This window comes from Chlamydotis macqueenii, chromosome 3 (assembly GCF_036417535.1).
Source record: "Chlamydotis macqueenii isolate bChlMac1 chromosome 3, bChlMac1.mat, whole genome shotgun sequence".
NCBI lineage: Eukaryota > Metazoa > Chordata > Aves > Otidiformes > Otididae > Chlamydotis > Chlamydotis macqueenii.
In genome coordinates this window covers 50,847,360-50,869,580 of record NC_141558.1, presented here as the reverse complement: position 1 = coordinate 50,869,580, position 22,221 = coordinate 50,847,360, and the positions used below count along the sequence as shown (strand labels likewise).

Here is a 22,221-nt window from a genome sequence, read left to right as displayed (position 1 = left end):
TCCAGAACTCTAACCGATATTTCTTTTCCAGTCTCTGAGATAGAGTTATTTTAGGATTATTGCCTGTGTGAAACTACACCATGTTCACAAGAGTCTTTTCTCTTGTTTTCCAGTTTGCTGGAAAATCCTGGCCTTGCAGTAGGGCAGCTGACTCTCCTTTCCGGTGTGACTACAAAACTTGGAAATGGCCTCTGTGTCAGGTTAGTCCAAATTATAACTCTGTGCTAGCTACACACCAGCTAACTCTCTACTTTCTTGCTTTGCCAAAATTCTGCCAGACCTTTCTTCTTGTTTCCTGCCTGTGTTTTTAAAAAACATGAAATATAAAAAGTATAAAGAATACATATTGCTCTTCAGTATTCCAGCTCACAGTCATTGAGTGATGACTGACGACAGGCATTTGTCTGTATGCGTGTCCATCTACAGTGTTTCTTCTCCCACTTTTTCAGGCACTTTTGTAGGTCAAAGTATACCAGTTGAAGTGGATGAATCCATGCCGTGGTCCCCCTTTCCTGAACATGTCTTGGGAAAGGCTTTGCAGCCTTCTGGAGAGGATACAGAGGAGGAGGAGTCCCAGAGACCGTGTGTTGATCAAACGCCTCAGCCTGTGGCCAATCCATCGTGCCTCCGCAGAGCAGCAGCATATCCTCAATCAGCACCGTCCATGGAGTCGAACAGCAGCTTGTGGTCAAAATATACTGATCCTGATGGAGATGGATGCTTCTGTTCCCCCAGTGAATCAATAGCTGGAGTAGTTCCCTCCAAGATGCATCTTGTAGCTATGGACAAACCAGGCATGCAGCCAAGTTCACAGCTTTCAGCTGACACCAGGCACAACTCCAGTAAATCAGAGCAGATCTTGTCTGACGCTCTCGAGGACTCGTTGGAGGAGAGCAGCCAAGGGACTTCACGGTCACAGCAACCCTCAGGAAACAGACCCCCAGCAGAGCTAGGGGCCGTGGACACGGGGTACAACTCCCAGTCACAAGACGTCATGGGCATCAGGCACCTGGAGCCTCCCTTACCGCTGGTGTCCGTGGTGAACCCGCAGGACCTCCCAGGACCACTGATCTCCAGAGAGTTCTTTGGACCTGAGCATCAGCAGTGCCCTATGTGCCAGCACTTGCCCCATCCCAACGCCTCCTCGCAAGCCCACGGCTGTTTTGGGCACCGCTGCCCGGCAGAGCAGCACCCCCAGGGCCCATGTGAGTAGCACCACTCACCCCACGGGGCACTTTCTGGGTATATCACAGCCATCATTCACCAAGCTGGTGTTTTCCTGTTATAGTTAATGGCAATGCATGGCATGCAATTATTAACCTTTTTAAACCCCTATTTGCAGTCCATTTTATATTTCCAGATTTTTTGGTTGTTTAGCTGGACTCTCTGATGCAGAACCTTCGAGCCAGATGAAAAGTTATAGAGCTCACAGTTACTCATCAAACGAAGGCTAATGATTTTGCCTAGAAACTAGCCTTTGTCGGTCACGCTGAGCGTACACAGCCTTCTCCCTGCTGTTATTTCATATTCAGGTCATTTCCTTCCTCCTCGCATCAGTCATTCTGCAGCCCCCTGTACTGACTTAATTCCTGTTGTTTTCATAGATTTCCTTGCTCCCACTTGGATCCCCAAAGCTGAGAATTTCCTGCCAGAAGCAGGGTGGGATGTTACCCATACCTTGATCTCTGTAAACAGTATCTACCAGAATTATGGCCAAACTCACCCATGTGTTTTATTTCTATGCGAAAAGAGCGTGACATCCATCATCCTATTTTTTTTTTTTCTGTTGTCAGCTGAAATGAAAGCTCATTACTTAAAATGGAGCCCTCTCAGCTGCTGGTGATTGTATCACTGAACGCTGACGTGACTCCGTCAATATGGGTGTTTTGGCTCTTGGAGCCTACGACACAGTTTACAGCCTGCCATTAATTAGTATTCCTTTCTAGTCTCTGAGATTTTTATCTGTTGTGAAGTGAGCCTTGACCATTCAACAGCAATATCATTGTTTTAATATAATTTATATTACATTAGACTCATGAGACCCTGACCCGTTTTGGGCTGGCTTTGTAATAAAAAGCTGTAGGCCTCTTGTGATAACCCCCCCTCCCTTTTTTTTTTTTAACCTTCTGTTGACTGCACAGCATTCATATTACATCTCTTTAAGGAGTTTTGTCATTCCAGCAATGTGCTATAATTAGGTATATGAAGGAGAGGGGCTAACGGAGCCACAGTTTTCACCTCTGATCTTGGGACTTTGTAAAGTGGAAGGAGCTACAGATGGACTTTCATCAATGCCTGCAGCTGAACATTTGCAAAACGTCCTCTGGTTTTCTTTTCTTACCTTCTCCTTTCAGTTCAGCTTTAAGCAGACAAAGAGCCGGTTGCACAACACCCCTGACTATTTACCGCCATTTACCTCCTCCACACACGGGCACCGTGAGAAGTAGGACATTTACTGAATGAGGCCATTTTGTTTTCAAGCAGGAACTCTGAAAGGCTTTCTTTAGAAAAATCACTACCGTTTCAACCATATCCAGAGGGCAAAAAGAATAAAATAAACTCAGATGGCTGGAGCAGATTTGGTCAGGACCAAGAAGCTGGCAACTGTACTCCTATTTCTCACATGCCCGGTACAGCGTAAATCACCTCCTGACAGCTCCTTGCGTTTCAGATAATTGTTGGGCAGTGGCAACCCACAACAAAGCTCTGCAGTTTGTGCGTTGCTACACGCCTCTCCCAGGGAATAGCAATTGTGCCTGTAGGCTCTAAGCTGGCTCCGGACACCTGCTATTTGAGATACAGCAGCAAAACTGCTTCTGAAGTCAAAGGAATCCTGGCAGCGATGCTGTGTGCCCAGGGACCGTTATTTCAGATATTTATGTATGAGAGCTGTTGGGGTGTGTGGGCACGCACGGCCATGCTGTGGTTCTGAACGGCAGTGGCTGCGTCCGTTAAAATACCGTAGCATCCGATAGATCCAAAGGAAGGTGGTGAAACACTGGCCTGAAAACCAGTAAACCAAACTGAATCTCCCACAGCCCTGCCACCTTCCCTGCAGCCGGTCATGAGGAACCCATGCGAAGACCGTATTTACTTTCAATTTTGTTTTCCCAGCCTCTTTCACCCTGCCCTTTTGCAAATAGTTAAGAGAGGGGGAGCAGGAAAATCTCCTAAAACAATCTCAACAAACACGATGTTGCTGACTCACAATTTCATCAGGAATCTCTTTGCAATTGTGGGGTTGGTTGGTTGTTTTTTAAAAGCATTGACTCCAGGAATTGGACTATTTTATCAAAGCTTTGTTTTCTTTCTTTTTTTTTTTTTCCACTCCTTTTTAAAAAATTTGTAATCTTGTGGCTGCTAGGAAAAGGAAAGCATGATTCCAAAATAGCTAAAAGGATTTAAAAAAACAATCTAAGGGGTGAAAAAAAGAGTGTTTGAGTACTGCAGCTTTCAGAGCCAGCTCATAACACCATAATCATGCAGGGCTAATAAGCCCTGCCAGGCTGGACTTTGATCTGCGCACAGCAGCTTGGAAGTGCGCAAGAGCTGCTGCCTAATGAAAACTGCAAGCAGAAAGACTGAAAAAAAAAAAAATAGGTTTTTTTTGCCATTTGGGAAACAAACAGCTTCCATTGCTTTCTCTTTCAGTTTATGCCAACGGTTCCACTGTATGTTAGTTATTAAACAGCATTGCGTGTGCGTGGCCAGCAACAGTAAGATTTTTCGGAATTTCTTGGGCAAAATTGTCACTTTGGGCTTCCCCTGCGGCCTCCTGGATGGCAACAGGAGTAGCAGCCAGGCCTTAAAAGGTCACTTGGCAGAAAATTCATGCAGGGTGAAGTAACAAACCAAAAGATTATTTTTTCTCTTTTCATTTACAATAATCACAGTCTGTTTAGCCTTAGTGTTGCAAACTGATTTGTTCCAGGATTTTGCATCTGCTTTCATAAGAACGTTGAGATGATTCATTTTCGCAAGTTATTGCCAAAAAGAAATTTAAAAACAAAAACAACAACAAAAACCATCAAAAAACACCGAGGCATGGTAAGTGCAGTCCTGAATGTTTAACTGTCAGTTGTCCCAATAGCCCAACCCAGGGCAGGGATCTGAACCATGCCGTATGCGAATAGGAAAAAGGAAGCTTCAGACTGTGAAATGTTCCTGAATCTGGCTTCTTTCAGACCGAGATACCTGCAAAGGTCTCCAAACTGCTCAGTTTCCCTAGACATGAAGCCTGGAAAGGAATAAACACAAACTGAGGCAAAAATGTATTGGCTGAAATAATAGTTGCTGCCTTTATTTTCTCACCCTCCCAGATGGCAAAGCTCCGTACCAACATTTTGCACATACATCGCAACCACTTCCTCCTGTTCCTGGACCTTGCATGAGAGTTATCCGCCCGGCCCAGCAAGTCATCCCAAATTACTCAAACCTTCGTGCTCCCAAGGGCACGGGTGACCGACCACCTCAGAGGACGTGCTCCTCCCCTGGTCCTCCTCGATTCCCGTAAGTATGCCTCAGGGAGGTGGGTTGTGCCTGGTAGAAACTCCTCTGATCTGATTTTGTGGGCTTTCAACCAGTAATTCTGAAGCCTTGTGATTTCAGTGTGCCTGGGCTGCAGGGGTACATGTGAGATGCTGGGTATTTTTCTTTATTTGCTATTTTACACCCAGCAGGGGCCTGACCTTACCCTAGAGAACTTCAAAGCCGGATACCTGATATGTTGTTACAGAGCACCCTGAAATGCATGCATTAAGGAAGATAAACGCTTGAAGGTTAAAGGGATGAGAGGTTGAAAAATATCTCAGCTGAAACATTAGAGCTCTCCTGCTTGAGAGCAAAGGTCAATTTGGTGGCTCACTGCAGTCTCCAGCTTTACAGTGTACCAGCCTGGGACGCCTCAATCATTGACTTGCAGTGATTTCCTTCTTACCTCTTCTGTAGCGCAGAGAAAAACGGAGAAAATCTTGTCCGTGACTGATATATCTCTACATTGCAGTTTGCAGCCTTTTCTGTGATTTCTCATGTAGTAATAAAACACCCCATATCTAGCACTTCCCATCTGGGGCTTTCTGACTGTTTTTCAAATATTAATTTAGCAGGACTTATCTCTCCCTCCCTATAAGTACATCATCAACATATGGGAAATACTGTCCATGCAGGGTTTTCTCCATACTCAGCCACCTGAAGTCAAATTGAAGTTTCAGGTATTGAGGACATCTGAAAAGCAGACCATTTTTATTTAGGAGCCACAATAACTTTAGAGGTGCCAAACTTACAGGCATCTGTGTTTGAAAATGTTCACTTACGTGATGTGGTCTTGGAAGAAAACTGGGAGGACAGGCAGGACGGGCGACCGAAATACCGCACTGCTCTGGCCTGTGAAAAGTTAGGGGCTGTGACAGAAAAGTGACAGTAAGATATGGCAGTACCTGCAGTGGAGCTAACTGCACTGAAGAGTTTGCATAAAAATGTAAAAATATTGAGGAATAGTGGCTACCCTTTGCAGTAGTAAAATTGAAAACCAAAGGCCTAATTTTTGGTGCATTTGTTAGATAAGATGAAGTTTTGGGAAGATCTGTAAATTAGCCACAGGGTAGATTTTTGTGGCTGTTGAAGAGGTGTGTGTTGCTTTCCTTTGTACTTTCTTCTGCTAAAAGAAATCCAGAATACGTGGGGTCCGTCCCGCGGCTGCGTTGCTGGTGTTCGCATGCTGATTCCAGGAACGGCAGTTATATGTTGGTAATATCTGCCTATAGAGTGTTTTGTAACAGAAAACATCTGTACCAAAATGAATAAACCAAATCTTAATGTGACAACAGAAAACATGCTGTGACCAGCCTGTCATCATTCATTTAAGGAAGGCAAAGGAAAAAAAGAGAGTGGGCTTGATTGACTAAACATCACTGCTCTGTGGGGAAAAGCTCTCGGAGAAACCTAACACTCATCCAACAGATTCAATCCAGCGGATTCAAAGCACACCTCACATAAAAATCTGTGTGGATTCCCCTTCCTATTGACTTCAACTGTGAAGCCAAAGTAGGACAAGAACTGCTAAGCTCACTAAAATCACCCCTTTCTCTCTGTTTGTTACAGTGGAGCAGACGTTAGGCAAGGTCTGGAGCACGGATCCCTGACATGAGAAACCCTTGTTGGGTCCACTGTTGCTGGTCAAGAAATTACCCTTGTTACCTTTAGCAAAACTTTTGGGTTCTGTCCCAAACCAGAAACCCTCCAAGCTGTGCCAGAACTGGAGGTGGGGTGCCCTGAACCCCCATTTTTCCCACTTCCCACCTCGCACTGTGCCTCCTGAAAGTGTAATGAAGGACCCTTTACAAAATGGGACGAGGTCACCCAAGTGCCGCCCCACTCCCGTACACGCCTAACAACGTCCACGGCACGGCACGATTTCTCACACAGAAATGGCCTTTGCTTCCGGTAATTGCAAACTCCACGGCTTTCAGCTACGAGGTGCATTTACTTCCTGTGGCTAACGTTGCTTCTGCAGTGAACTGCATCTTGTGGTAGACTGTCACCGAGGTATCCGTGCAAAAGATGCTGTAACAACTAAGTGGAAATGCTGAGCCAAGCATTTCTACAAGAAGTTTTCTTAGCTAATAAACACATAAAGTTTTTAGTGTGTTATTAAAGAAAAAAATAATAATTTTGCCTGAAAATAAATATTTTTTTAAATCCTCACTTGCTTTTCTTTGTAGAAACCAGTTACACAACCAGCTACCTAATGTCCAGCTGCCCCTCAAGGTATGTGGCCCGGATGAAGCGTGCTGTTGTGCTTCTGACAATTTTCCATCTCCGGCTGCTGTCCCGAGACCTCTCAGTAACCCTGCAGCCAAGGGAACTCTGAGAACCAGCAATTTGCCGGAGGAGTTGCGTAAGTGGTTAGCCAATTTGTTCTGCCCAAGATTTTACAGCGCAGCCTGACAGCTTTAGGTGGGAAAGCTCTGGGGGGCAGAAGGCAGGGGGAACAACATTAAGACAACAAAGACAACAAGAAAAGAGAATGAGTGTCATCACATCTGTAGGATGTGAGCGTTTGTGTTTGGCGGGATGGAATTATCCCCCTGAATCCTGAAAACATAATTGTCATTAATTGCTTGTTATTTTGTTTACAAAAATTAAATACCATTTAGATTGCTTTCATGGCTTCTTGCTAAATAGGATGTCCCTTTGAGGCAGGAGGCACTGAAGCTTACAGTAAAAGATTAATAACAAACAAAGCCCTAGGGTTAAAGTGTTTCTGCCTGTCCCAAACCAGACAACAATGTTGGTCTTGACCTCAGTTTCTCCCTGGCCTGGTGAGCGGAGAGGACTTTGGGCCAGGAGCCCACACTGAGGGCTGAGGGTGGCACAGGCGGAGGGTGAGGGTGGCACAGGCGCGGGCTGAGGTGCATCCCCTGCCGCCGGCCCCTGAAATGCTTTCACTCTCCAACTTTTATGGGAAAGTCACGTTTTAGAAAACTGGCTTCCTCCTTAATACCATGCTGGCTAGCAGGTGAGATCTACCATTGCTAAGGACCCTGCGGTTTTGATTTTTCCTTTATTCTTTATTTTGCCCATCACCTTTCAAATCCAGAGAGTTGGATCTCTCCAGCCTGCAGGAGTGAGTTATGGCACCAGATACCGCTCGTGGATAAACCCTGCTTTATCAGTCAGTGTGTCCTAGATACAGGAATTACTGGATAAAATTGTGTCATTTGTGATACGCGCACAGCTGGATTAGACTAGCCAGCTGGTTTACCCCAGCCTGCAAATCCATGGTTCTTTAATGAGTAAGAAAACTACTTCAGTGACAGCAAGGGCAGCTGAAGGCATTGCTGTCATCAGCTGCCTGTCCTGCCCACACAGGGGTTAAGGCTGCTATACGGTGAGGCTGTGTGGCATGCGTCAGGGCTTCTCCTGCTCTCAGTGAGGTCTTGGGGAAAGCTGTGCCGGTGGCAGCCGGTGCCGGTGGCACCAGCTCCGGCTGAGGGCCCAACCTCACGTGTGCCAAAGGGCTGGGGAAGAAGCAGCTCTGGCAGGGCGAGCAGCAGAGTGATGTTACCCTCTCCAGCTCCCACAGAGGCGCAAATCGAGACCAAGGTTTTTGGATGCAGGGAGTTGAGTTCAACACCAAGCCACTGCGCTATCCCACATCCATTTTGTTGATAATCTGAAGGGACGCAGGTGGGCAGAACCCGCAGCACAGTGGAAAAGGAGGGTTGTGAGTGTCTCACCCTCCGAACAGTGTATTATACTGCACTGCATATTCATACGGGCTCTCTCTCCTAGGCAAGGTCTTTATAACCTATTCGGTGGACACAGCGGTGGAGGTTATGAAATTTGTGAACTTCCTGCTTGTAAATGGATTTCAAACTGCTGTGAGTATTCCTTCCGGAGAAAATGAGTTTCAACCAGGGGAGCAAAGAGACATTTTTTTAAAAAAGCAGAGGCAATACACGGGCCATGTCTATGTTTTTCTGTTTATCATTGCATTTTGTAGGTTAAAGAAGATACAAATAGAATGAACTGGCCTTGGCTTTAAAAGTTGTAACTTAATGATTTGCCTTTTCGTTTGTTCATATTTTAACTGAATTTTATGCTTTAAAATTTAATAATGACCTTGGAAAATTCCATTTAGTGACACTAGATACCAGATGGGCAATAGTATGAGGTTTTGTGAGCTATTCCATTAACATTGTCTCTTATTTGATCTGTAATATCAATATTTTAAAAGGTCAATTTTTACATTCATCCCATCCTAGCTTTTTTTTTTCTGCAATGCTATTACGTCATTGGTTCTTCAGATGTGAATACCTTTCTGCTAAAAAATGATCTAAAATCAGTGTATTTTACACAGCTTAATGAAACAGCCCCTCTCATGGTTTCATTTGCTTTGTAATACTTTTAAAAGGGGTTCTAAAATCACCAGCCTGAAAAGATCTGTGTCCTACTGTCTAATCCCATAAGCCATCCAGATTTTCATTTAAGTTCTTGTGATTTTGCTTTATAACGGCCCTTTCTAAGGGAACCATCCACAGAGGCTCTAGGATTCATCAAAATCTTGATTCATATTTTCTTATTTCAAGTGCATATGCTACCTGACCCCTGAACCTTCACTCTTTGGCTTCAGTTCAGGAAAGCATTTAAGCAAGTGGCTATCATTAAACTGAATGAGACTCAGTGGGGGGCTTTGCGCACGCTTATTTATTTTCATGAATCGAGGGTTTTTTTCCAGAGAGTGCAATTATACTTCCCTCTAGCAGTTCTGTACTATGACCAATTCACAAGAAAGCTCTGGGTACCATGAAGGTACGGAGTAGAAGGCTTATTAATAGCATCTTTGCTGGACATACAATTCTTGGAGCATGCTGCAGAACAATACATACAGCAAAACGGCCCCAACGCAGGGAGGCAAATATGCTCTTTACTTTCAAAAAGGGAAGAAGAAAGACTTGAGAGCAGAACATGACTCTTCTGGAGATGTTAATATTTACTCTGCTGGTTACGGCCATCGATTGCCAGTTTCTGGGCTTACTGAGCATGCAGGGAACTGAGCAGTGTTGGTCGTATTCGGTCCTGTGAAGTCCTCCACCTCTCCACTGCCACTGAAGTCTGGGTTACTGCATCCAGTATCAGTGACCCGTCTGACTTTCCACCACACACTCTGAAAATGTAGTTGGATAAGCTAAAACGTGACAGTCAGTATATACCCTTGCAGCCAGAAAATAGCGGACATGTGCAGCTATACAGATAGAGAAGGTGGGCAGCCGTCCACCTTCTCAAGGTGTTTAGAGAGGCAAAAAAGCCTGTTTACAAATGTTGAATATCTAACACTCACCATCAGTGGTTGTTTCTTGTTCCAATAAGCAAAAAATGCCTGGGAGTTTGGAGCTGTTAGGGCAGGGTGGTGGTGCGGTGGCCGGCTGACCATGTGCCTGTGGCAGCCCCCCTCCAGCTGCCTGGGGTGCCCATCCAGCTTGACTCTGGACAGCAGGGAAAGGAGAGAAGTTGTGCATGCACATATGTGCGTGTGTGACATTTCTTTCCTAAGGGCACTAGGCAGGCATATTAGAAACTAGAGAAAGGAGCAGGTGCCTTTTCTTTGGCCCCAAATGGGAGGACAAGCAAAAGGATGCTCACCACAGACTTTCATTCTCTTGCAGATTGATATATTTGAGGACACGGTGCGAGGCATTGACATCATTAAGTGGATGGAGCGCTACCTAGGTGATGTATGTAAAGGCAATTTAACCTTTTTCACGGCAGAGGTGACCTGAGGAAAATGGCTGAATTATTCTAATAGCAACAGGAGCAGAATCAAAATGCAAGACCCTACTATTGCCTTCCCTGCCCCTGCAGAAATGGCAGAGGTCTTGCAGCGAGAGCATAGGCAAATCTCACTCACTTCTGCATCTTATGGTCCCAAAGCTCTTTTTTAAAGAAATGAAGTGCTAATCCTGGCATTCCTGCCAAATTCCAATGCTGGCTGTTACATTCAGCCTGAAGCTGCCATTGGACAAGTTGTTCCTCAATTGCATTTTTAAATAGTGAGTTTTAGCTATGCTTGGTTAAAACGATAGCTGTATTTCATCCCAGGCTGCATAGCAGTGGCTAACGCTCATCTGGCTTCGCACCTGTAGCTTTTATGTTGCTATGTAAAACACTGAAGGGTTCTTCTGGATAATCCATCATATATGTGAACTGGACATTGGTATTCTGTTAGTCATATAACAGAATTGCTCTCATCACTTTGTATCTAGCTGAGCAATAAAATAGAGATTCATATTGGTGCCAGTACAGACCCAGTGCAGCAGCAACTTCCTTTGAAGTTCAGAGGAGCAGTGGGTGCACGTCTCCTTTAGGATCAAGCAGAGCGGTTCCCATTATACCAGCACAGCTGGACAGAAACTGGTGATTCTTTCACCAGAAACGTATGCCATCATGGGGTGGCTTCCCTTGATTTGTGCCTTGCTGGGCAGCCACTGGGCCTCTGGCTCACCCTGGGCAGGTCTCCAAGGCTTGGGAACAAGATAACAAAGTGGTGGGCTCTCCCTGATTTTAGCAAGGAAGCTCAACCACCTGACAGAGGTTTCCTAAATGTGCCCAGCAGAACACCTTCGCTGTAGCGCACTACTGCGCAGGCACAGTACTACTGTGTGCAGAGCCAGTGCAGTCATGCATTTTGGGGCTGTCATCAGGACAAATTAGGCTTGGGCTCACCACGCGTAATGGAGGTATTGAAACTAAAAGCCAGGGTGAATTTGCTTTTGCCAAGAACATCATTATCATTTAAAATACAAACTGGCAGATCTCCCCTGGGACTTGTGTGCTATCAGTAGGAGAGACCAGTATGTGCGGAGACCAATTCCCCTCCTCCACGTGAGGATCCTTCTCTGACTGCCCGCCCTGGAAATGCCCTTTTTCCTCCATTGACTGCAGAGGCAGTTTCTAACTTCAAAACCTCTGCACTTGTGAGGAAGAAGGGACTGCTTGGACACAAGCAGGGGGATGTGCGCAACCAGGCATGTCTCTGCAAACCCTCAACATCTGTAAGTGCTTAGATGCATGTCAGGCACAAGCAAAAGTAATTCTGGAGTATGTTAAGGCAGTGTAAGGGATAATGGCTCCTTACCGTATTTGACCCTGTGGTGGGGCAAATTTCCTTGATATTGAACAGGAGGAAAGAGTAAATTAGGTGCCAGGCTGACTATGAGCCACAGACTTGGAAGCCTTACACAGCCTGATGTGGCGCGGATAAAAGACAGGCGCTAGGTAAACATAAGTAGGAGGCTTTCATCTGCTGAGCCTCTTCACTGGCCCACCATTAGGGAGGGGAGACGTTTCCCCGATATGAAGGATGGCCCCTCTGTGGAAACCTGAGCCCGGTGGGGGCCTGGGATTAAACAGGTCAGAGGCAGGATCCGGGCTGTCCCGGCAAGGCGAGGAGCATTGCCTTCAGCCCATTGCGGCGAGGCGGGACAGAACTGCTAGGTACCCCTGAACCTGCCCAGGCCGTCCCCAAAAGCCCACCTCTCTGCACAGCCACCTCTCTGCACACCTCACTGCTAAGATCAGCAAGAAAAGTTGTCGCTTCCATTGCCAAGAGCCCTGGATGTAGCTTCCGTAGGCAACTGCCTTTAGTGGCTTGGTGTATAAAAAGCCATAGACAGTTAAATAGATGCACTTTTACACAAGCTGTCGGAAAACATTTAGGTCTGAATTTGAAGATAAAACTCTTCTGTGTATGTACATAGACACACTACACCGATAAAAAGTAGCTCTGTAATACAGGGATTCCAACTGTAAACTGGTAGCTGCTAATATATCTCTTGACATTTAGATTTTCTATACTATGAGATCTCGAGAAATAATGAGGAGAACGAGCGTACGAGTCCTCCTGTACTTCCTGCCAGAATGAATGAGATCCTCTTGTGTTTGCCAAGAACATAAAGATCACTTAAAACACAAACTGGCACATTTCCGATCTGCCTCTACCAAACACGCTGCATTTCCCAGTTTCATAAAAGTGCTTTTCTCCCTAACAGAAGACGGTGATGATAATCATAGCAATCAGTCCAAAATACAAACAGGATGTGGAAGGGGCTGAATCCCAGCTGGACAGGGATGAACACGGCTTACATACTAAATACATCCACAGGATGGTAAGCAAGGATGTGCATTTGCTGTTTTACAAAGACTCCGTCTCTTCTTCTCAAAAGACAAATCTCTCTCCAAATGGCAGGTTCTTTGCTTTGTTTTCACTAATCCCCATAGTTAAACACCCCCCTTTGGAATTCATTAATCCTCCCTCTCATCAGCTCCGTATGCTCATTAACATCTGCTAAGAGGTTCAAGGAAGAAAAAAAAATCTTATTAAACGTGCTCATCTTATTCCTCTATATTCTTTATCGTTCCATGTTTTTTCCTTCCCTCACCTTCTCGAGCCCATGTTGGCCTAGCGTATGGCCCTGAGCACGATCTTATCTAACGCTGCCTGACCTTCCTCCCTGTAAACCAGCCCCTATCGCTTCGGCCGTCCGGTAACTGAGGTCTTTTTTCGGGCAGCAATAAAGCTGGCTGAAAGGTGGAATTGCAAAGCGAAGGCCAGAGCTGCTAAGGGGGGCTCTTGGGGGAGGCAGGGTGGCAGGGGGCCGGCGCGGGTCACAGACGCCCAACGTCTGTCACAGGACGGAGATTTATCCCAGAAGGGCCCAGAGAGCCGTGAAACTCATCCTTTCTCCCTCAGTTTGCTGCTTTTCTCACCCTATAACCCATCGGATTCCCCAGTCTGATCCTGCAGTCAGACTTCTCAGACGCTGACACCAACAGATGAGTTCTCAGCAGTGCTTTGCTGTCCTTACCACCCCCAGGATGTCTGTGTCTGGGGACACAGGGAACCAGCTGGGTCCCAGCTTGGACATGGAGCTGGCCTCCAGCTGAAATCTTTCTCCCTCTTGGAGACTGAACAAAGGCCTCCTTCGTTAAGTCAAAATTCGTCGGTTCTCGATAGAAATCATGAGATTGCAACTCAGCTAAAACCACAACTATTTCACACCACAGAACTAAATAATCAAGAAATGTTGACAGATCTTTCCTGTATCCTTTCTGTAGTAATGAAGAATCAGATTAAGTGGCCAAACAAAACGATACCGAGTTCACCAGCAATAGATCAATTCAGTTAACAGAAAAGCAGTTTAAGTAAGCAACAAATGTTTTTACACAGAGAATTCATATGCATGTGAAGAAAAACTAACGTGCCGTTACAATAAATCTGGCAATTTGTTCTCTTCTAGATGCAGATTGAGTTTATACAACAAGGAAGTATGAACTTCAGATTCATCCCTGTGCTTTTTCCAAATGCCAAAAAGGTAATGTACACACATGCATATATACTTGTCCCATGATTAAGCACATATTATTTTGATCAGAGTGCACCAGAGGAAATCTTAAAACCCAAACCCTCGATTTCTTGGTTCTTAATATCCCACTAGCAATATTCCGAAGCTACATTTTACATGAAAAGTTTATAGCTTCTTGTACATAAAAATAAAAAACATTTCATCCGCAAAATAAATCAGTGCGTAAATGTATTTCTGATGATGAAACACAACTAAAACTTAAACTGTCTTGAGCACTGGAAGAATTTAAATGGAGAGAGACAATCTATCCAGCAAGCATGTTTTTTATGTTAACCCTTTTATAATTTAATCCAGATGCAATGCTGATGAGTGAGATGGGAGAGATTTATGGCTGATATGAAGTGAGGATCTGGAAGAGGGTGGGTTGACGATATAAAAATAAAGAGGATGATAAGTATTAAAGTACTAGGCCATTGCTTGAACTTTGATAGGCCCATCAAAGGCAAACTGTAAGGTTTTTTAGGACTTGTAATTTCATCTGGCCTCCTTATTGGTTTTGAAGATTCATTTGAGAATAAGAAATAAGTTATGCAACAGATTCCCATACCCTTCTTCCTCACTCTGAGAGAATCTCTTGGATTTTTACAAGGCCAGAAAAGTTAAACGGCTTCAGTTATAGTTGAGAAATTGCATTCTTCCCCAAACTTATAACAGATATATTGGATTCGTGTTTGCTTTTCATCGCTAAATGCTGTGTGCACTTTCGGGTAGCTGTCGTGTTACCCCTAGGTACAGCTGCATTTTGGAAAAGATTCTTTGTATTTATTTGGGTGCCCAAATTTTGGAACTGTCGTAGTTCAGCCCTGATCAGGACCAGACCACGCAGTCTCTCTCCCACTCCCCCCACCTTCCGAGAGAACAGGGAGAGAAAATATAAGGAAAAACGGCTCGAGGTTTGAGATAAGGACAGGGAGAAATCCTTAAAGTTACCGTCACAGGCAAAACAGACTCGACTTGGGGAAAACTATTCATTTATTACTACAAAGAACAGGATAATGAGACAGAGAACAAGATAACCTCCCCTCACCCCTCCCTCTTCCCGAGCTTAACATTATCTCTACTACCTTCCCCTCCCGAGCGGCACAGGGGGAAGAGGGAATGGGGGTTGCGGTCAGTTTATCACATGTTGTTTCACGCCGCTGCTTCACGGTTGGGGGAAGAACTCCTCACATTCCTCCCCTGCTCCGTTGTGGGGTCCCACCCCTACGCCACAGTCCTTTGTGGAACTGCTCCGGCGTGGGTCATCTCTTCCACGGAGTTCAGTCCCTTCAGAACAGTTGTCCCAGCGGGCCCTCCACGGGCCACAGCCGCCTTCAGGCATCCACCTTCCCCGGTGTGGGGTCCTTCACGGGCTCCAAGTGGATCTCTGCTCCTCCGTGGACCTCCATGGGCTGCAGGGGGACAACCTGCTCCACCATGGTCGTCACCACAGGCTGCAGGGGAATCTTGGCCAGGAGCCGCATTACTCCTCCCCCTCACTTCTGAACTGACCTTGGCGTCTGCAGCCGTTCCTCACAACAGGCTGGTAGATGTCTCTCAGGATCTTTTTTACATCTTATTCACTTCTCATCTCCTCTCCACTTCTTGCAGCCGGGCTGGACCGAGTCGGGCCCAGTCGGCTGCGTGGCGAGAGGCCAGAGGGTGAGGCCTGCAAGGCCCATGAGGCCTGCGCCTCCCCCTCTGCGCCTCTGCCCCCACTCAGCTTGTTCACATCTTCTTTCCTCTGTCTTTTTTTCCTGTTTTCCCCTTCTTAAATATGTTATCGCAGAGACGTTATCACGGGACATTCTGCTACCAATCGGCTTGGTCTTGGCCAGCAGTGGGTCCACCCTAGGCCTGGCCAAGTCCCCTGAACAAAGGGGAGCGACTTCTAGCAGTTTCCTACAGAAGCTGCCACCTTAGGCCCCCCCTCACTAACAAAACCACGACAGGAACATAAGTCAAGATTTACACAATATTACCAAGGACTGTAGGGCCGTGAAGTCCCACAGCAGTTGTGGGTTTGAGTGTGATCAAGATCTTTATTTAGGCACTGACTTAATATGAGCTCAAAAATTTGAAAACATGTCACTGGGTTTGTAAAATACGTGAGGTCCTTTGGAATGAATGGTACCTCTGGTATTTCATGTCATTCAGCTGCCTTTCTGAATATTCTCAGTCTGGTACTTACCTTAAGCGTGAAAAGCTGGGAAATGGCAGACCAGAGGCAGGGAACCGGTCATCATTTTCATTCAGTCTTTGCAGCTTCATCTGGGGGGAAAGGGCAGGACTGCTCCTAATTTTGAGGACTCCTTGAGTGCCTGCCATGCAACCAGACCATACAACCTGCAGCCGCTTGGCACCTCAAGGATTGCAGAGAGAAGTGGTCCAGCAGCTAAAGCTGCCTTTGGGCCTTGAGGCAGACACAAAACCGATAAACTCAGGTTAATTTTGCCTGAATCAAAAGACTATTTAGCATATAGCAGCGGCTCTCTCAGATAGTCATCTATAAGGAATTTCCAGGTGTTCTGGTTTTGTTAGTGAGGGGGGGCCTAAGGTGGTAGCTTCTGTAGGAAACTGCTAGAAGTTGCTCCCCTTTGTTCAGTGGACTCGGCCGGGCCTAGGGCGGACCCGCTGCTGGCCAAGGCCAAGCCAATTGGTAGCAGAGTGTCCCGTGATAACGCCTCTGCGATAACGTATTTAAGTAGGGGAAAACAGGAAAAAAAGGGAGAGAAGATGTGAAGAAGCTGAGCGGGGGGCAGAGAGGGGGAGGCGCAGGCCTCATGGGCCTTGCAGACCTCACCCTCTGGCCTCCCGCCGGGCAGCCGACTGGGCCCAACTCGGTCCGGCCTGGCTGCAAGAAGTGGAGAGGAGATGAGAAGTGAATAAGATGTAAAAAGGATGCTGAGAGACGTCTGCCAGCCTGTTGTGAGGAACGGCTGCAGACGCCAACATCAGTGAAGAAGGAGGGGGAGGAGTAACATGGCTCCTGGCCAAGATTCCTCTGCAACTCGTGGTGACGACCATGGTGGAGCGGGTTGTCCCCCTGCAGCCCATGGAGGTCCACGGAGGGGCAGAGATCCACCTGCAGCCCGTGGAGGACCCCACGCTGGAGCAGGTGGAGGCCTGAAGGAGGCTGTGGCCCGTGGAGGGCCCGCTGGGACAGCTGTTCTAGAGGGACTGCAGCCCGTGGAAGAGATGACCCACGCTGGAGCAGTTTCACGAAGGACTGTGGCCCGTGGGAGGGACCCCACGCTGGAGCAGAGGAGGAATGTGAGGAGTTCTTCCCCTGATGATGATACAGCGGTGTAAAACAACGCGTGATGAACTGACCGCAACCCCCATGCCCTTCCCCCCCACCCCGTGCCGCTCGGGAGGGGAAGGTAGTAGAGATAATGTTAAGCCCGGGAAGAGGGAGGGGTGGGGGGAGGTTATCTTGTTCCCTGTCTCATTCTCCTGCTAATTTTAGAAATAAATGGTTTTCCCCAAGTCGAGTCTGTTTTGCCCGTGACGGTAACTTTAAGGATTTCTCCCCGTCCTTATCTCAAACCTTGAGCCGTTTTTCTTATATCATCTCCCCCTATTCTCTCGGAGGGTGGGGGGAGCGAGAGACAGACTGCGTAGTCTGGTCCTGATCGGGGCTGAACTACGACACCAGGGTTGGTTTATTCAGCTGTTCTTGTCAAAGCATCAGGCTCCAGGCAGCCTTCCTGCCCTTCTCTGCAGTGCACATCACCCTTCGGTTCTTCCAGAGGTGCCTTTCTCATCTAAATTATGCAGATCAGCATTTTCTACAGCCGTTACGCTTTGCTCTCTTCCTTCACACATTTCTTTGGTACATCATCTACCTGCATCTAACTAGTTAATGATAATGTAACCGAGGACATCATGGGTGGAAAGAGAGCACCAGAGCCTGAACAAGTTGCAGTAATGAAGTCTGTGGGCAGTCAGAGGAGGTGAGGTACCTGAAAATCACCAGGTATATGTATAATTGGATGATGTCGGTGGGCAAATTACTTTTCATTTTGTCTTTTTTATACTTCCCTTTACATGTTTAAGTACTACTGTAGCTGGCAATGGGAAAGAGCAGGGAAGCAAGGTTTGGAAGGTTTAATCTGGGGACATGGCTATTAGATGAGTTAATCTCACACGAAGCACATCGTAAAGCACTGCTGGTATGTGAAAGTCAGTTGACCTCCAACAGGAAGGGTTCTGTGTGATCTGAAGAGTCTTCATTAGGAAATTGAATAATGAGGGGAAAAAGCACAACACGCAGTTAAGGTGGAACTGGTATTTCCATCATATGCTGCTAAAGAAAACCTAGGTCTTGCTTGTTCAAGGCTTCCATCTAGCCAGTCTGCAGAAATGTGTCCTCCTCATGTGGTCACTTGATGACCAAAGCATTAAGCCATGCTTGCCCCATGCTGGAGGCTCCCTCTGGCAGAGCGGAGGCAGTCGGAGGGGTGAAGTGAGCAGGGCTGGTGCCAGGGCAGCCAGGAGAGCTCAAACCATGCTCTGCCGACATGGCCCTGAACGCACAGCCCTGCCCTCTGTGCCAATACGCTCTGCCCTATTCCTACCAGTTTGACCCTCAAAGTTATTAAATACTCTCTCTATGGCGTAGAGAGAATTTCCTCTCAGCTTACAGATACATAGCTGAATAAAAAATAATTAAAAGGGCAGTAACCATTTTCCCATTACTCCCACCCGCAATGACAGCCGGCGTCGCATGGCAAGGAAAAGTCTCCTTCTCACTTTCTCTGCCCTCCTTCTGGATCAAAATAGGGGCTACAGCTACAACTTTACCCCTACACACCTCCCTCAAGTTCAAATTATTGCCGGAGTTGATCAGAGTGCAGGTGCTTTTTGTACCGAGTTCATTAGGGAGGACATGAAATAAATTGGCCGCAGGAGCGGTTTTGGAAGAAAGGCGCAGCGCCCGTCTCTGGATGTATAGCATCTCTCATTATATCCCCACGTGCTGGTTTCTTACCTACCATACATTCCTCACACTAATTTCCATCTTTTCAAGCTTAACTAATGATTTCCCATGTGGACATATATCAAATGCTTTACTGAGGTCCAGACTGACTACGTCTACTGCATTTTCTTCCTCAAAAAAATGTAGTTTCTTATCAGAGAGAGGGTTCATTTGGTAAACTCTTGCTGTATTTCATCGTATTTCCTTTTATAGCTCTGAACAAGGTTTGGTAAAGAAACAAATTTTAAGTAATAAGGGTGTGCACGTGCACGCAAACATAGTTATCTTTCTTTCTCCCAGTAACATTTGAATCTCTTGGCCAATTTCAAACACCTTTGTCAAAGGAGTAAAGTTCACAAAGATTAAAATCCATTCCTATGCAAAAACAGACCTGGCAGGTGGAGGCAAGAAATCTTGTTCGTGCTCCTACCAAGGTGAATGCTGAGGGATCTTACCCTTGTTGGGCAGTGGGGTGTCCACCTGGAAAAGCAACATTTTAAAACCTCCACTTTGGGGAGACCATTCCCCAAAGCCTATGCCTTCTCGGCCACTGGAGAAAGCAGAAAGCCAGGCCTGGTAGATACCTCTGCTGCTCACCAAGCCACTTGTTCAGAAGCCTGGGTGAGGTCAGAGTAGTGGGTCTGCAGCCGCCTAGGTCACTTACCTCCTTCTTACACATAAATCCTGTAGATCCAACAAAGTGATCACGTCAATTAACACAAACTGCTCCCTGAGCAGTGGAAATGAGGATGCCTGGTTCCTACAGCCACACAGGCCCAGGAAGAGACAGCCAATTTGAGAAGCAGGATTGGGAATGAAAGATTTGGACTGCAGCTAGGTTGTTTGCTGGCAGGCCGGAGATGTGCTGCTCATGCCAGGGCATCCCCTGGTGGGATGCCAGGGCCATAGTGCACACCAGCAGCTTTTCTGCTCTGCCCTGTTGGAACCAGCTTCACTGGCTTGACAGGGACTGTGCTGTTCCTCACAGGGGCCACCTTGGGAAAATACTGCCCTGCTAAATAAGAGGCCCAGGGAGCAAGTGCTGGATGTCCTGACTGCTCATGTTGCTTACCTGCTGTCTCACTTTGTTGTGTTCTGGTGCCTCCAACACCACTTTTCCAAAAAGAAATCTCCATCTCCACAGTGGACATGAGTTGGTTTTGGCCAAGGATGAGTCTTTGACCCTCTTTTAGTTGTATAGCCCTTCACCCCCACACATCCAGGCTATTCATATGGAAACCTCCCAAGGCTGTGGAGACATGGGAATGTGAAGTCTGAGCAGGCTCCTCTCCATCAGCCTGCTGTCACTGTCCTAGGTCATGGTGGTCACCACTTCATTACGTTAATAGGCACTGGCCAATCCCTGTAAAAGGCTGCATCTTTCCCAGATTGCAGGGAGTGCTGGAGGCTTGACCCTGGTAATCTGGAGATGCATCTCCTCGAGCTCAGCATCGGCCTCAGCCTCGTGCTTAGGAGGTGGCCAGGAAGCACCACGCTTGGTGAAGGAAGGTGCAAGGGGAGAGGGGAGAAGGCTACCCAGGATGAAAAATGCTCTCCTGTGGTCCTGCCCTTTCCCCATCCATTCTCATCTCAAGGCTGGACACATTGTGTGGATCCTTCAGCTGCTACTAAGTGGCAGCCTTTCCCTGGTAGGGGAACTGAAACATCTCTCTTCTCAATGTTTATTTTCACAAGCCTTTAGGTGCCTGTCACTGAGATCAGAATCCCTTTGAAATGTGGTGAAATTAGCCAACATGATGGCAGAAAAGAGAGAGAGACAGGCAAGCTGTGAGATCACACCAAGTTCATTTATTTAGGAACCCAAATACAACTCTGAAGCCAAATCAAAATTTCTTGTTGTTACAGAAAGTGCCTAGAACAGACAAAATGAAATCTTGCTTGGCAGGCTCAGATGGAATCTGCAAGGTTCTGGTACAGATGCAGGAGGATTTATGGGATTTCACTTTTTTTTTTTCCCCTTGTTTTTCAGGAACACGTGCCTACCTGGCTGCAGAACACGCACATTTATAACTGGCCAAAGAATAAGAAGAACATCCTTCTGCGGTTACTGAGGGAGGAGGAGTATGTTGCTCCTCCAATAGGACCTTTACCAACGCTCCAGGTTGTGCCGTTATGAACGTTATGGCTTAAAGTGCATGACAAGCAGTTGTTAAAGGGTTGTTCCTGGAAGGGAGCCAACGCTCTTCCAGATGGCTCTTTTTGATGACAGAAGACGCTCTTTCTGCTAAAGGAATTGGATGTCTTGGGTAGCTCAGGCTCAGCTTGTTCTCTGCCGTGTTAAACATCTACTTCTGAAGCTGATGGGGCAGAACTCTTTTCTCTAGATTTTTAAATAAGCTGCAGATGGAAAGAATGCCCAGTTTTATTTTCACATCTGTTTTTAACATATTCCTTTATTAGTCGATATAGCAAACAAATGCCAGAAATAATGTTGCAATAAGTGTAAAATAAAAATTACATCCTCCTTTTTGCTCAGGGTTTCTTCAAAGATATTCCTGCCTTGTATAGCATTATCGAACAGTTAATTTGTATGTGCACTGTTAAATATATTTTCCTTTTGTAAAGCAACCTTATATATTGCGTCAGCTTTTATTATTGCTGGGAACAACGGAGGAATGGTAACTGTTGGGTAACGCACGTTTTCCTTAGCCTGTCTTGCATAAAGACACTGTCTTCAATTAGAGGACTCTCAGATCTGAAATCTCTGGAGTTCCATTTTCTTAGAGCTCGGCCCCTAACACCTTCAGCATGTTGCAGCAATAGTCCACAAAAGGAGAGCTCAACGAGTGGCTATGTGTCTGCTGTCAGTACCACGGAACGCTACAGAATGTTTTTACAGCAGGCCTTCAGCTTTGTTACTGCTCTTCAGCCCTTATTTAAAACAGAGCACGTCAAAGGACAACTGGCGCTCGGGAAGCCAGTGATTGTTAAGAGAAATAACACTGACTCCTAAAACTTGTATGCAGTATGGAACAATAAAATAATCAAAGACGCTGGAGAGCCACGGGGTGTTGGCAACTAGGAAGGCTCAACATCACATCTGCTAAAATTTGAATTTTTTTTTTTACAGAGCATGTAAGTATGACTTCGGTGAGGGTTCTTTTTTTAAAAGTGCCTTAACCTTACTGAGGTAACAGTAGACCCTGTTGAGTTAAAATTCTGCAGCCCTTATTCGTTAGAGCAGTCGTACGAGAATGTCCTGCTCTGACACAGAGCACTTCATGCCTGCTCAACGCAGGCCCTTTCCAAGATCCTCCTCAGCTTTATTATTTGTTACAGAATGACCCAAACACAGCTTTATAAAAATTACATGTTTGG

The 22,221-nt window shown here is 46.3% G+C and overlaps 1 protein-coding gene across 5 annotated transcripts in view; it reads left to right on the top strand.

Moving 5' to 3' along the window:
- Nucleotides 1–21,476, top strand: part of TRAF3IP2 (TRAF3 interacting protein 2) — a 29,287-nt gene extending 7,811 nt beyond the window's left edge. The window contains exons 2-11 of one of the 5 annotated variants that reach the window (XM_086745899.1): nucleotides 114–200; nucleotides 450–1,205; nucleotides 4,320–4,509; nucleotides 5,664–5,741; nucleotides 6,720–6,895; nucleotides 8,293–8,381; nucleotides 10,167–10,235; nucleotides 12,549–12,665; nucleotides 13,797–13,871; nucleotides 20,873–21,476. In XM_086745899.1, coding sequence (XP_086602025.1) covers nucleotides 185–200; nucleotides 450–1,205; nucleotides 4,320–4,509; nucleotides 5,664–5,741; nucleotides 6,720–6,895; nucleotides 8,293–8,381; nucleotides 10,167–10,235; nucleotides 12,549–12,665; nucleotides 13,797–13,871; nucleotides 20,873–21,019 — 1,713 coding nt within the window. In that variant the 5' untranslated portion in view covers nucleotides 114–184 and the 3' untranslated portion in view covers nucleotides 21,020–21,476. Of the gene's footprint in view, nucleotides 1–113; nucleotides 201–449; nucleotides 1,206–4,319; nucleotides 4,510–5,663; nucleotides 5,742–6,719; nucleotides 6,896–8,292; nucleotides 8,382–10,166; nucleotides 10,236–12,548; nucleotides 12,666–13,796; nucleotides 13,873–20,872 lie in introns of those variants that run through there. The other 4 variants (XM_086745896.1, XR_015258304.1, XM_086745897.1 and 1 more) reach the window with 4 other exon arrangements.
- Nucleotides 21,477–22,221: the final 745 nt, after the last annotated feature.